This window comes from Hylobates moloch, unplaced genomic scaffold (assembly GCF_009828535.3).
Source record: "Hylobates moloch isolate HMO894 unplaced genomic scaffold, HMol_V3 SCAFFOLD_21, whole genome shotgun sequence".
Classification (NCBI taxonomy): domain Eukaryota; kingdom Metazoa; phylum Chordata; class Mammalia; order Primates; family Hylobatidae; genus Hylobates; species Hylobates moloch.
Window position 1 is genome coordinate 23,829,828 of NW_026652296.1, and position 14,421 is coordinate 23,844,248.

At 44.5% G+C, this 14,421-nt stretch overlaps 1 protein-coding gene across 1 annotated transcript in view; it reads left to right on the forward strand.

Moving 5' to 3' along the window:
- Positions 1–14,421, forward strand: part of SAMHD1 (SAM and HD domain containing deoxynucleoside triphosphate triphosphohydrolase 1) — a 60,700-nt gene that overhangs the window by 41,243 nt on the left and 5,036 nt on the right. The window contains exons 12-15 of the mRNA XM_032142269.2: positions 3,808–3,947; positions 5,048–5,140; positions 10,723–10,827; positions 11,308–11,445. Of these exons, the coding sequence (XP_031998160.1) occupies positions 3,808–3,947; positions 5,048–5,140; positions 10,723–10,827; positions 11,308–11,445 (476 nt within the window). The remainder of the gene's footprint in view (positions 1–3,807; positions 3,948–5,047; positions 5,141–10,722; positions 10,828–11,307; positions 11,446–14,421) is intronic.

The window sequence follows — 14,421 nt, forward strand, 5'->3', positions numbered from 1 at the left end:
AAAAATGAATAAATAAATACATAAAAAATAAAAATAAAATTGGAAAGCAATCACGTAGCTTACAGAATCCGTGGAAAGGCTGGAGGCTCTGAAAATGGAGAAAAACAACAGCAGCCAAGTGACCTAAGACACAGCCAAATCACTCTACCGTAGCCTCCTGCCGAGAGTGCTGCTGTTCTACCACAGCTGGATTCTATGTGCTGCACACTGACAGAATGAAACCTAAACTAGCTCCTCCTAAACTGTCTTTGAAGAACCAGTTTTTTAAATTACCAACCCTTTGCAGATTGATATTTCTGTAAAGTATGATAAAAATGAATTACTAGAAAAATGAAATGGGGGGAAAAGGCATGTAAAATACAAGCCCAAATTTTTATTATTCAACTTGACAGACTTCACATTACCTTTCAATAAATTCAATCAAAAGATACATAATAGGCCGGACAAGGTGGCTCATGCCTATAATCCCAGCACTCTAGGGTAGACCAAGGCAGTTGGATCACTTGAGCCCAGGAGTTTGAGACCAGCCTGGGCAACATGGTGAAACCCTGTTTCTATAAAAATTTTAAAATTAGCCGTGATGGTGTGTGCCTGTAGTCCCAGCTACTCAGGATGCTGAGGTTGGGGGGGATCACTGGAGCCCAGGAGGTGGGGGTTGCAGTGAGCCAAGATTGCACCACTGCAGTCCAACCTGGGTAACAGAGCGAGACCCTGTATCAAATAATAATAATAGAGAAAAAAATTAAAAAATTAAATTACAAGAACTATATACATTGTTCTTTAAAAATATACATGTAAGGCTAGGCAGGGTGGCTCACGCCTATAATCCCAACACTTTGGGAGGCTGAGGCAGGTGGATCACTTGAGGTCAGGAGTTCAAGACCAGCCTGACCAACATGGTAAAACCCTGTCTCTACTAACAATACAAAATATTAGCTAGGCGTGGTGGCGGGTGCCTGTAGTCCCAGCTACTTGGAGACTGAGGCACGAGAATCACTTGAACCCAGGAGGCAGAGGTTGCAATGAGCTGAGATCGCACCACTGCATTCCAGCCTGGATGACAGAGCAAGACTCCGTCTCAAAAATAAAATAAATAAATAAGTAAAATAGCCGGGCGCGGTGGCTCACGCTTGTAATCCCAGCACTTTGGGAGGCCGAGGCGGGCGGATCACGAGGTCAGGAGATCGAGACCATGGTGAAACCCCGTCTCTACTAAAAAAATACAAAAAATTAGCCGGGCGCGGTGGCGGGCGCCTGTAGTCCCAGCTATTCGGAGGCTGAGGCAGGAGAATGGCGTGAACCCGGGAGGCGGAGCTTGCAGTGAGCCGAGATTGCGCCACTGCACTCCAGCCTGGGCGACAGAGCGAGACTCTGTCTCAAAAAAAAAAAAAATAAAATAAAATAAAATAAAAAAAAAAATAAAATAAATAAGTAAAATAAAAGTAAAAAAAAAAATTGAACAAGCTGAGGATATTTACTTTTAATTTTCATTCATAATCAAGTGATGCCATATTTTAAAAAGTCAGCCGGGCACGGTGGCTCACGCCTGTAATCCCAGCACTTTGGGAGGCCGAAGTGGGCAGATACGAGGTCAGGAGTTTGAGACCAGCCTGGTGCCTGCAATCCCAGCTACTCTGGAGGCTGAGGCAGGAGAATCATTTGAACCCAGGAGGCGGAGGTTGCAGTGAGCCGAGCTCGCACCATTGCACTCCAGCCTGGGCAACAGGGTGAGACTCTGTCTCAAAAAAAAAAGAGTCATCTTTATCCAGGTGTGGTGGCATGTGCCTTTAGTCCCAGCTGTTCAGGAGACTGAGGCAGGAAGATTAATTTTTTCAAATTATATTTACATTTAAACTAGCTTTTGGTTTAGCTGGGCATGGTGGCATGTGCCTGCAGTCCCAGTTACTCAGGAGGCTGAGGCATGAGGATCGCCTGAGCCCAGGAGGTCAAGGATGCAGTGAGCCATGATCACGTGCCACTTCACTCCAGCCTGACAACAGAGCAAGACCCTGTCTCAAAAACAAAACAAAACAAAATTTAGCCAGGCATGGTGGTGTATGTCTGTAGTCCCAGCTACTCAAGGGCTAAGGCAGGAGGATTGCTTGAGCACAGGACTTTGATGCTGCAGTGAACTACGATCGCGCCACTGCACTTCAGCCTAGGCCACAGAACCTGACCTTGTCTCCTTAAAAAAAAAAAAAAAAAGGCCAGGTGCAGTGGCTCATGCCTGGAATCCCAGCACTTTGGGAGGCTGAGGTGGGCGGATCACTTGAGGCCAGGAGTTCGAGACTAGCCTGGCCAACATGGGGAAACCCAATCTCTACTGAAAATACACAAATTAGCTGGGCATGGTGGCATGTACCTGTAGTCCCAGCTACTCAGGAGGCTGAGGCACGAGAATCACTTGAACCTGGGAGGCAGAGGTTGCAGTGAGCCAAGATCACGCTACTGCACTCCAGCCTGGGTGACAAAGCAAGACTCTGTCTCAAAAAAAAAAAAAAAAATTGCATAGAGAGATATATATGGAGAAAGTGCATGCAGAAAAACGTTAACAATTGTTGAATTTAAGTGAAGGATATTTTATTTTGAAATTTTTCAAAATAAAAATTGGGAGAAAATGAAAGAAAGGAAAAACATTTCTTCTACTCTCATCATCGAATGGGACATTTAAAAAATCATTGTTTTATTATTATAGAAATTTACAAAGCCATGTACCTGTCACTTAGCTTCAACAGTTATCAACACATGGCAGTTTTGCTTCATGTCCTCATCTACCCACTCTTGTCAAACACTGGACTATTTTGAAGCAGATCCTAGACATAATTTTCCTTGTAAATACTTCAGGACCGTTCTCTTTTTTTAATTTTTTTTTTTAGATAGTGTCACTCTGTCACCCAGGTGGGAGTGCAGTGGCGCCATCTCGGCTCACTGCAACTTCCACCTCCGGGGTTCAAGCGATTCTCCTGCCTCAGCCTCCTGAGTAGTTGGGACCACAGGCATGCGCCACCATGCCCGGCTAATTTTTGTATTTTTGGTAGAGGCAGGGTTTTGCCATGTTGGCCAGGCTGGTCTCGAGCTCCTGACCTCAGGTGATCCACCTGCCTTGGCCTCCCAAATTGCTAGGATCCCACAGGTGTGAGCCACAACGCCTAGCCACCATTCATTTTTAAAGACAAAATAAAACATGTCAACAATAAATCCATACACCTTTATGTGCCCATCACCCAGCTCAGCAATCATCAACTCCAATGCAGTCTTATTTCTCTCTGTCCTTCCCCACTCTCTGGATTACCTGGAAGTAAATCCAAGACATTGACAGGAACTTTTTTTTTTTTTTGAGACGGAGTCTCGCTCTTGTTGCCCAGGCTTGAGTGCAGTGGCACAGTCTTGGCTCACTGTAACCTCCACTTTCCAGGCTCAAGCAATTCTCCTGCCTCAGCCTCCTGAGAAGCTGGGATTACAGGCGCCCGCCACTACACCCACCTAATTTTTTTGTATTGTTAGTAGAGACAGGGTTTCACCATGTTGGACAGGCTGGTCTTGAACTCCTTACCTCAAGTGATCTGCCCACCTCGGACTCTCAAAGTACTGGGATTGCAGGCATGAGCCACTGTGACTGGCTGACTGGAACAGTTTTAAAAGGTTTTTTCACTTAAGTCTTTTAAAAAATTTTCTCATATTGCTAAAATAATAATGTACCTACATTTGTGAACTGCCTGTTAAGATCATTTCAGTAGAATAGCACTATATAATTCTTTAACTCTGTGTTTTTATTTTAATATAACTGAAATGTCATCAAATTGGCAGATAACATTTTTCTGGAGATTTTATACTCTACTGATCCCAAATTGAAAGATGCACGAGAGATTTTAAAACAAATTGAATACCGTAATCTATTCAAGTACGTGGGTGAGACCCAGCCAACGGGACAAGTAAAGATTAAAAGGGTGAGTTATCAGGCATCTTTCCATTAGTGAAAGGTTATCTCTGTCCTCCAAGAGGAAACCACTAACCTATCATGATACTATGACTCTGTACTAAGTACTTTACATTTATTCTCATTTAATCTTCACAGCAGTGCAGGGGTCTTAGGCCTGTTTTACAGATAGAGAAACTGAGGCTTCACTGAGCTTAAATAACTTGCTCATGAAAGCATATTTAGCTAGGATTCAAAAGCCAGGTCTAACTTAACTCCAAATCTTTGCTCTCATCCAGGAAGTGAGAGTGGGTCTCCAATTTTGGCTAGATTCAAGCATGAGAAAATGAATATAAGGGAAAGGAACCTCAAAAGAAAGTGCCTGCATGAGCTTCACTGAGGCTGTGGTGACCTGTTGTAATAACTTGGTTCCTTCACAGGATATCAGTCTCCCAGATGGCACATACCTGTCTTCTTTAGCTCAAATATCTATTTTCACCTCCTACTTGTTGAAGAGTTTTCTCTTTGCCAGAAAGCCATAACACAAGTCATACTTATAACCACATCCTACCTCAAAATTTCTTGGGTTGTAGTTTACTTCCTCTTGTTGTACTAATAGGTTAATGTCACTTTTTTTTTCAAAATGTGAATTTTGTTTGTTTTTAGACAGAGTCTCGCTCTGTTGCCCGGGCTAGAGTGCAGTGGCACGATCTTAGCTCACTGCATCCTCCACCTCCTGGATTCAAGCAATTCTCCTGCCTCAGCCTCCCGAGTAGTTGGGATTACAGGCACCCGCCACCACGCCCAGCTAATTTTTGTATTTTTAGTAGAGACGGGGTTTCACCATGTTGGTCAGGCTGGTCTCGAACTCCCGACCGCATGATCCGCCCACCTGGGCCTCCCAAAGTGCTGGGATTATAGACGTGAGCCACTGCGCCTGGCCACTTTTTACAATTTTTTACAAAAATTGCTCTATTTGTTTAACGAGTGACATTGGTAGGAGCTATATTTGTTAAGGATATCTCTAATCGTTTTTCTTAGTTAGGTGCCATTTTCATAAGGAGAACCTGTTTGTGGCTCGAAGACTTGAAGAAAGATGGATTCTAACATGGGGAGTCTTGTGTTTTCCAGGAGGACTATGAATCTCTTCCAAAAGAGGTTGCCAATGCTAAACCCAAAGAATTGCTAGAAGTGAAACTGAAGGCTGAAGATTTTATAGTGGATGTAAGTAATTAGCCCAGTAATAAACTGAGTGAATACTTTTTTAAAGATAAAGCACTCACCATTATAAAAGTAGTACATGTTCATTTTAACAAATTAGAAAAATAAAGATAAAAGGAAGGAAGTCATCTGTGCCCTCACAAAGAGAACCAATATTAACCACAAAAGCATTTTATTCGTGATGTTTTGCCATTATTTTTAATGTAATTGTGGTCATGTGATTACATTGTCTATATTAATTAAAAAATTTTAATTACACAAGTAATACATTTTAATTTTTTTTATTGCCTGCATACAAACAGAGGAAAAAGTTGTGGGGCCAGGCACAGTGGCTCATGCCTGTAATCCCAGAACTTTGGGAGGCAGAGGTGGGTGGATCGCCTGAGTCAGGAGTTCAAAACCAGCCTGGCCAACAAGGCAAAACCCCGTTTCTAGTAAAAATACAAAAAAATTAGCCGGGCTTGGTGGTTTGTGCCTGTAGTCCCAGCTACTCGGGAGGCTGAGGCAGGAGGATTGCTTGAACCCAGGAGGCAGAGGTTGCAGTGAGCCGAGATCACACCACTGCACTCCAGCCTGGGCAGCAGAGTAAGACTCTGTCTCCAAAAAAAAAAAAAGAAAAAGAAAAAAAAAAAGAGCTGGGCACAGTGGCTCATGCCTGTAATCCTAGCATTTTGGGAAGCCGAGGCAGGTCAATTACAAAGTCAGGAGATTGAGACCATCCTGGCCAACATGGTGAAACCCCCATCACTACTAAAAATACAAAAATTAGCTGGGTGTAGTGGTGTGTGCCTGTGGTCTCAGCTACTCAGGAGGCTGAGGCAGGAGAATCGCTTGAACCTGGGAGGTGGAGGTTGCAGTGAGCCGAGATCGTGCCACTGCACTCCAGCCTGGGCAACAGAGCGAGACAGCACTGCACCTCAGGACAATAGTCTCAGCAGATTACACGCTGGACCTTATCAACATTCAAAAGTGCCCTCCCTGTAAAATCACTAGTTTAGGCATACTTTTCTCTGTCCACAATCCCCTTTCCTCCTCATCCACATTTTCCTAGCTCATCAGGCCCTCTAGTTTATTGTGTCCTCACTTTCTTCGAGCTTGTCAGTGGCCTTCTATCTTCATTTCTCTCCACATGTAGGCCGAGTGCGTGGCTCACGCCTATAATCCCAGCACTTTGGGAGGCCAAGGCGGGTGAATCACTTGAAGTCAGGAGGTTGAGACCGTCCTGCCAAACATGGCGAAACCCCATCTCTACTAAAAATACAAAAAATCAGCCAGGCGTGGTGGCGCGTGCCTGTAATCCCAGTTACTTGGGAAGCTGAGGCAGGAGAATTGCTTGAACCCAGAAAGCAGAGGTTGCGGTGAGCCGAGATCACAGCACTGTACTCCAGCCTGGGCGACAGAGTGAGACTCCATCTCAAAAAAAAAAAGTATCTTAGATGACGTGATACAGTAATTCACTCATTTTCTGCAGTTACCCTCAACTCTCTTTTCCTTCTTTGCATCTACCTAGCAGAAGGCCAAACAACCTAGATGAATCAAATCTAAACATCTCCACACCCATACCTGAACACATAAATGCTCCTGCATACCGTCACTGTACAGGCATATCTATAAATTCCCGGTCACGAAACTAAGCTGGGCCTTCTGGCAGGCTTAGTGTGATTCTCCCAGTCTCTAATCATTTCAGTCCAGGCACGGTGGCTCACGCCTGCAATCCTAGCACTTTGGGAGGCCGAGGAGGACAGATCACCTGAGGTCAGGAGTTCGAGACCAGCCTGGCCAACATGGAGAAACCCCGTCTCTACTAAAAATACAAAAATTAGCCAGGGATGGTGGTGGATGCTTATAAATCTCAGCTACTCAAGGAGGCTGAGGCAGGACAATCACTTGAACCTGGGAGGCGGAGGTTGCAGTGAGCCCAGCCTGGGCAACAGAGCAAGACCCTCATCTCAAAAAATACTACTACTAATAATCATCATCATCATTTCAAACTGTCCTCCCTCCTCTCAGAACTCCAACCATGCTTCCCACCTCCAGCTGTATCCATCCTCATGGGTAACCCAACCTTTGGCTCCTATTTCCAAGATAAACTATAGGCCATTAGGTAGCAACTCCTTAGACCTTTCTCACCAAAGAAACAAGCCTTCCTCCATCTGCAACTGTATTCAGTATTCCCATTCTTATAGTGGGGAAACAGCTTTGTTCTTGTCAAAGGCTTAGGGTAATTCTACTTGTGTTCTAGAGAAGTGTTGTCCCATAGAACTTTCTGCAGTAACAGAGATATTCTTGGTCAGTGATGTCCCTTTCCATAGCCACTAGCTGCATGCGGCTGTTGAGTACTTGACATGTGGTTGCTGTAACTGAATAACTTCATTTTTTATTGTATTTAGTGTTAATTATTTATTTATTTTTTAGAGGCAAGGTCTCGCTCTGTTGCCCAGGCTGGAGTGCGGTGATGTAATCACAGCTCATTATAACCTCAAACTCCTGGGCTCAAGCGATCCTCCCACCTCAGCCTCCTGAGGCTGCTCAGCTAGGACTACAGACACGTGCCACCATGCCCAGCTAATTTTTAAGTTTTTTGTATAGATAGAGTCTCACCATGCTGTCTCAAACTCCTGGCCTCAAGCAATCTTGCTGCCTTAGCCTCCTAAAGTGCTGGGATTATAGGCATGAGCCACTGCACCTAGCCAATGTTAGTTTAAACTTTTGTTTATCTTGAGACAGGGTCTCTCTCTGTGCCCCAGGCTGAAGTGCAGTGGCATGATCATGGCTTGCTGCAGCAAAGCCCCATCTGTACCAAAAATACAAAAATTATCCAGGTGTGGTGATGCACGCCTGTAGTCCCAGCTACTCGGAGGCTGAGGTGGGAAGATCGCTTGAGCCCAGGAGGTGGAGGTTGCAGTGAGCTGAGATTGCACCACTGCACTCCAGCCTAGGTGACAGAGCAAGAGCCTATCTCAAGAAAATCATGAACACCACACTGCTTTTCCCCTCTCCTCTTTTTCAGGGTCAGACTCATCTTCCCTTACCTTTCTAAGGCACCAAATTCCTCTCCAGGTACTTCTTTCTTGCTGTCTTTTTTTTCCTTTATGTTTTTATTTTATGTATTTTTTAAATTGACAAATGATAACTGTCTATTTTCATGGAGTACATAGTGTATATAAATGTCTGATGATCAGATCAGGGTAGTTAGCATATACATCATCTCAAACATTTATTATTTCTCTGTGTTGGGAACATTCAATATTTTCCTTCAAGCTATTTAAAACTATCTAATAGGCTGGGCACAGTGGCTCATGTCTGTAATCCCAGCGCTTTGGGAGGCCGAGGCGGGCAGATCACAAGGTCAGGAGATCGAGACCATCCTGGCCAACATGGTGAAACCCTGTCTCTACTAAAATTCAAAAAAAAAAAAAATTAGCCAGGCATGATGGCACATGCCTGTCATCCTAGCTACTTGGGAGGCTGAGGCAGGAAAATCGCACGAACCCAGGAGGCGGAGGTTGCAGTGAGCCGAGATCGAGCCACTGCATTCCAGCCTGGTGACAGACTCCATATAAAAAAAAAACAAAAAAACTATGTAATAGATTACTGTTAACTAGGCTGGCCATGGTGGCTCATGCCTGTAATCCCAGCACTTTGGGAGGCTGAGGCGGGTGGATCACTTGAGGCCAGAAGTTTGAGACCAGCCTGGTCAACATGGTGAAACCCCGTCTCTACTAAAAATACAAAAATTAGCTGGGTGTGGTAGTGCACACCTGTAATCCCAGCTACTTAGGAGGCTGAGGCAGGAGAATCACTTGAACCCGGGAGGCAGAGGTTGCAGTGTGCCGAGATTGTGTCACTGCAGTCCAGCCTGGGCAACAGAGCAAGGCTCTGTGTCAAAAAAAAGGAAATTACTGTTAACTATAGTCGTAGTCATCCTACAGTACTATAGAGCCCGAGAACTTACTCCTCCTGTCTAGTTGTAATTTTGTTTTCTTTAACATCTTGCCTCGTCTGAACAGCCAAACTTCTAGGAGTTGCCTTCTCTTACATTTTTTTTTTTTTTTTTTTTGAGACGGAGTCTCACTGTGTCGCCCAGGCTGGAGTACAGTGGCACAATCTCGGCTCACTGCAACCTCCAGCTCCTGGGTTCAAGCGATTCTCCTGCCTCAGCCTCCTAAGTAGCTGGGACTACAGGCGCCCACCACCACATCTGGCTAATTTTTGTATTTTTAGTTGAGATGAGGTTTCACCATATTGGCCAGGCTGGTCTTGATATCCTGACCTTGTGATCCGCTGGCTTCGGCCTCCCAAAGTGCTGGAATTACAGGTGTGAGCCATCGCGCCTCTTACATTTTTGTTTCTCATTTTCTCCTGAACCTTTTTTTCTATTTCCATCACTATACTCTCTCCAGGATCACCACTGACTTCAGAGTTGCTAAATCTAGGAGACAGTTTCAGTCCTCTTTGCCTCTGAGCTGTTTCCTCTGCCTGCAATTCTTTTTCTTCCCACCTAAGCCTGTTTGTTTCTTGCTCACTTAGTAAAGTCACTTTCCCAGGAAAATGTTTCCGGTCATTCTCCGGGCACCCTAGGCTACATCAGGTAAGCTGTTAGAACATTTCAAAGCACACTTTGCTTTTCAACTGTGGTTGAATATATTTGTTGAACTTCAATCTAGAGCTGCCTGGTTTGTGGGGGCTAGGATTTTCTTTACTTATTTTTGGAGGCAGAGTCTCGCTCTGTTGCCTAGGCTGGAGTGCAGAGGCGTGATCTCAACTCACTGCAACCTCTGCCGCCACGTTCAAGCAATTCTTGTGCCTCAGCCTCCCGAGTAGCTTGGACCACAGGTGCATAACACCACGTCTGGCTAATTTTTTTTTTTTTTTTTTTTTAGTATTTTTGGTAGAGACAGGGTTTCACCATGTTGACCAGGGTGGTCTCAAACTCCTGGTCTCAAGTGAGCCACTGTGTCTGGCCTGGGATTTTATTTTAAAGTGTCCTTGTTGTACCTCTAGTGTCTATCACATAGCAGGGATTGAGTTTACACCACACTTAGATCAAACACACAAGTGCTTTTTCCATTCTTCCCAGATTTCAATACCAAATCCCTAAGAGTGGTCACGAACCAGTTATTTTTATTCCACCATGAGTCACCTTATCAACATTCTTACTTCCAAATCCCCAGAAGGCTCTGTTCCATTTCTTTTTTTTTTTTTTTTTTTTTTTGAGTCAGAGTCTCACTCTGTCTCCAGGCTGGAGTGCAGTGGTGCGATCTCGGCTCACTGCAACCTCCACCTCCCAGGTTCAAGCAATTCTCCTGCCTCGTCTCCCGAGTAACTGGGGTTACAGGTGCATGCCACCACGCCCAGCTAATATTTGTACTTTTAGTAGAGGCGGGGTTTCACTATGTTGGCCAGGCTGGTCTCGAACTCCTGACCTCGTGATTCACCCCCCCCCCCCCGGCCTCCCAAAGTGCTAGGATTACAGGCGTGAGCTACTGCACCCGGCCTCTGTTCCATTTCCTGTTATGCTCCTACAGCCCTGAGTTCAGTTCTCCTGCTTGCTATATGATTACTTGTGAATTGCTTTTATTTAGGTTATCAACATGGATTATGGAATGCAAGAAAAGAATCCAATTGATCATGTTAGCTTCTATTGTAAGACTGACCCCAGCAGACCAATCAGGATTACTAAAAACCAGGTAACTACTTAGGCAAAACAAATATACTATAGTGGCATGTAGCAAATCTTTATAGTAAATTAGCATTTTATATGCAAATTAGGTTTTAAGGCATATCTTTACAATTAAAGTGGGTCTGGCACAGTAGCTCATACCTGTAATCCCAGCATTTTGGGAGGCTGAAGCAGGAGGATCACTTGAGACGAAGAGCTTAAGATCAGCCTGGCCAACAAAGCGAGACCCCATCTCTACAAAAAATAAAAAACTTAGGCATGGTAGCTCATGCCTGTAGTTCCAACTACTTAGGAGGCTGAGGTGGGAGGATCTCTTGAGCCTGGGAGGTCAAGGCTTCAGTGAGCTGTGATTGTGCCACTGCACTCCAGCCTGGGTGACAGGGAGACCTTGTCTCAAAAAAAAAGGAATAGTTAGGAGCCTAGGGACCAGCTGATATCTCCAATGTGTGAATTCAAGGTGATAGTGAAATCTCTTCATTTAAAAAAGGTTTCACAACTTCTGCCAGAGAAATTTGCAGAGCAGCTGATTCGAGTATATTGTAAGAAGATGGACAGAAACAGTTTGTATGCTGCAAAACAACATTTTGTTCAGTGGTGCGCAGACAGAAATTTCACCAAGCCACAGGTAGGTGGCCTGTTACTCACAAACTTTGCACAATTTTTTATTTTTAAGTAAAAACCAAAAGTAATTCTATCTGCTGGAAAGTTCCCATTTAAGTTATAGTCATTTGATTATGGTTTTGAAAATAAGGTCTTTCACTTTCTTTCCTTTTAAAATGTCTGAATCTGTGTCAGCCAGTGATTTCTTCCTACAGGAGTTGGGAATGGGTACTGTTTAGCATTATTGTCCTAATAATAAAAGATAAAAATGTGAACATGTAAATAATGCTTTCTAATGTTGTTCACCAGTGGCCCTGGAAGGTTATTCATAGTGTCTCCATCTTTCGGAGGTTACCAAAGCTGAGTAGTTAACTTGTTTAACATACAATTGATAATAGACTTCATGTTTCTAAACCTGGTTACTTCAGTATATTAGTTAACTATTTAAATTATCTAAATGTGAGTAGAGGGAAGAGGAGCCAAGCCACAGTTGCCAACCCTGTAGAGAAGGTTGTTAAAATTGTCTCTTACTGACCTACACGTGGTAGGTGTCTGCACAGAGAATGTAGCCAGTTGGCATTTATTGCATGAATGAATGAATATAATTGGCAGGCAGGAAAACAGTGCTTTACTGCCTAGTCTAGAACTCTCCCTCACACCTCCCTGTGTGTCAGGTGCTAAAGGGAACAAAGGATAGGGTGAGACATGAAAGTGTAGCTCAGGATGTCGGTGCTTTATCAAGTGCCACAAGGCATGATCCAGGTAAGATATCTGAGGATTCAGAGAGTTGGGAGATCTCTGGGAGAAGCCTGGTGAAGTGGCAGGATCTGCTAGATCTAGAAGGCAGGGCTGTGTTTGGATGAGTAGCAGGGAGAATGAAGGGTATATTTGGCAGCAGGAGGAGCACAAACAAAGGCATGAAGCTGGAATGAGCTGAGAGTGTTTAGGGGACCATGAGGAAACCTGTCTGTCCAGGGTAGAAAATTCTTTTTTTTTTTTAATTAATTCATTCATTCATTTTTTTGAGATGGAGTCTTGCTTTGTCACCCAGGCTGGAGTGCAGTGGCACGATCTTGGCTCACTGCAACCTCTGCCTCCTGGATTCAAGCGATTCCCCTGCCTCAGCCTCCTGAGTAGCTGGGATTACAGGCATGTGCCACAATGCCTGGCTAAATTTTTGTATTTTAGTAGAGATGGGGTTTCATTATGTTGGCCAGGATGGTCTCGATCTCCTGACCTCATGATCCGCCCACCTCAGCCCCCCAAAGTGCTGGGATTACAGGTGTGAGCCACCATGCCCAGCCAGAAAATTCTTACTGTTAAGTGTGGAGAGGTTAAATGGGAAGAGTGGACTAGATTATTGAGAACCTTGGATAATTGGCTAGGAGATTTTTTTCTCTGTACAGTGGGGAGGGAATCATTGAGCATATTCAAGAGTTACCATGCACTGTATGATCTACCTGAATGTTTGTCATCTCCAACTAGAGTGACACCCGTGGGAATAAGAGTAGACTTGTCCCTTGGTATCTGTGAGGAACTGGTTCCAGGACTCCCACAGACCCCACAGATAGAAAAATCCATGGATAGTCTGGGCACGGTGGCTCATGCCTGTAATCCCAGCACTTTGGGAGGCCGAGGTGGGTGGATCACGAGGTCAGGAGATCGAGACTATCCTGGCTAACACTGTGAAACCCCGTCTCTACTAAAAATACAAAAAATTAGCCGGGCGACTGCACTCCAGCCTGGGTGACAGAGCGAGGCTCTGTCTCAAAAAAAAAAAAAAAAAAAAAAAAAGAAAAGAAAAATCTACGGATGCTCAAGTCCCTTATATAAAATGGTATATAGTGTTTGCATATGACCTATGCATATCCTCCTTTATACTTTAAATATCTCTAGATTACTTATAAAACCTACTACAGTGTAAATCTATGTAAATAGTCGTCAATACTGTATTGTTTAGGGAATCATGACAAGAAGAAACTCTGTACATGCTTAGTATAGACACAGCCATCCATTTTTCCCCCCTCATATTTTCTATCTACAGTTGGTTGAATCTGCCCATGGATGCAGAGGGCCAACTGTATGTCTGTCCTAGGTACTGTGAAACTAAATCACTGAAACTAAATCACTGAAAACTCTAGCTGCAGACAGACTGGAACTTGGAGAGGCTGGAAATAGAGAGTCAAGAGAGGCTATTAAAGTTTGGCTGTGTCGTGATAACTACTATAACTTTGGTACATTCACTCACAGAGTGAGTATTTTGCCATGCCCTGTGTTAGGTACCTGGAACAGTACCTAAGACAGATAGTTCCGGCCGGGCGTGGTGGCTCATGCTTGTAATCCCAGCACTTTGGGAGGCCGAGGCAGGCAGATCACGAGGTCAGGAGATCGAGACCACGGTGAAACCCCGTCTCTACTAAAAATACAAAAAATTAGCCGGGCGTGGTGGCGGGCGCCTGTAGTCCCAGCTACTCGGAGAGGCTGAGGCAGGAAAATGGCGTGAACCCGGGAGGCGGAGCTTGCAGTGAGCCGAGATTGCGCCACTGCACTCCAGCCTGGGCGACAGAGCGAGACTCCGTCTCAAAAAACAAACAAAAAAAGACAGTTCCTAACAACCCATGGATCCCATTCGGGTCGGGGATAACAATCTAGTTGGGGATAATAATTATTATTAATTTTTCTCTATAAATTAATAATTATAGGAGCATGGTAAGTACTTTGGGTGTAGGGTGAGTACACAGTCTTAGAGGAGGAAAAACAAGGAGGATTTAGCTGGTCTTGGTTGGTCAGGAAAAGCTTATTTAAAGAAGGGCTTATAAACTGAGACCTGAAGGTTGAGTGAGGAGTTGTCTGGGTGAAGGGCTGGCAGCAGGAGGTGGTGGTAGGGGAGGGGTTGAGGCATAGACCCCACAGGGTTAGGTCAGAAGATGACAAAGAACATGATGCATTTCAGGAAGGAGCATAGAGTGTGGAGGTGTCTGGGGCTTTATCACAGTCCTGC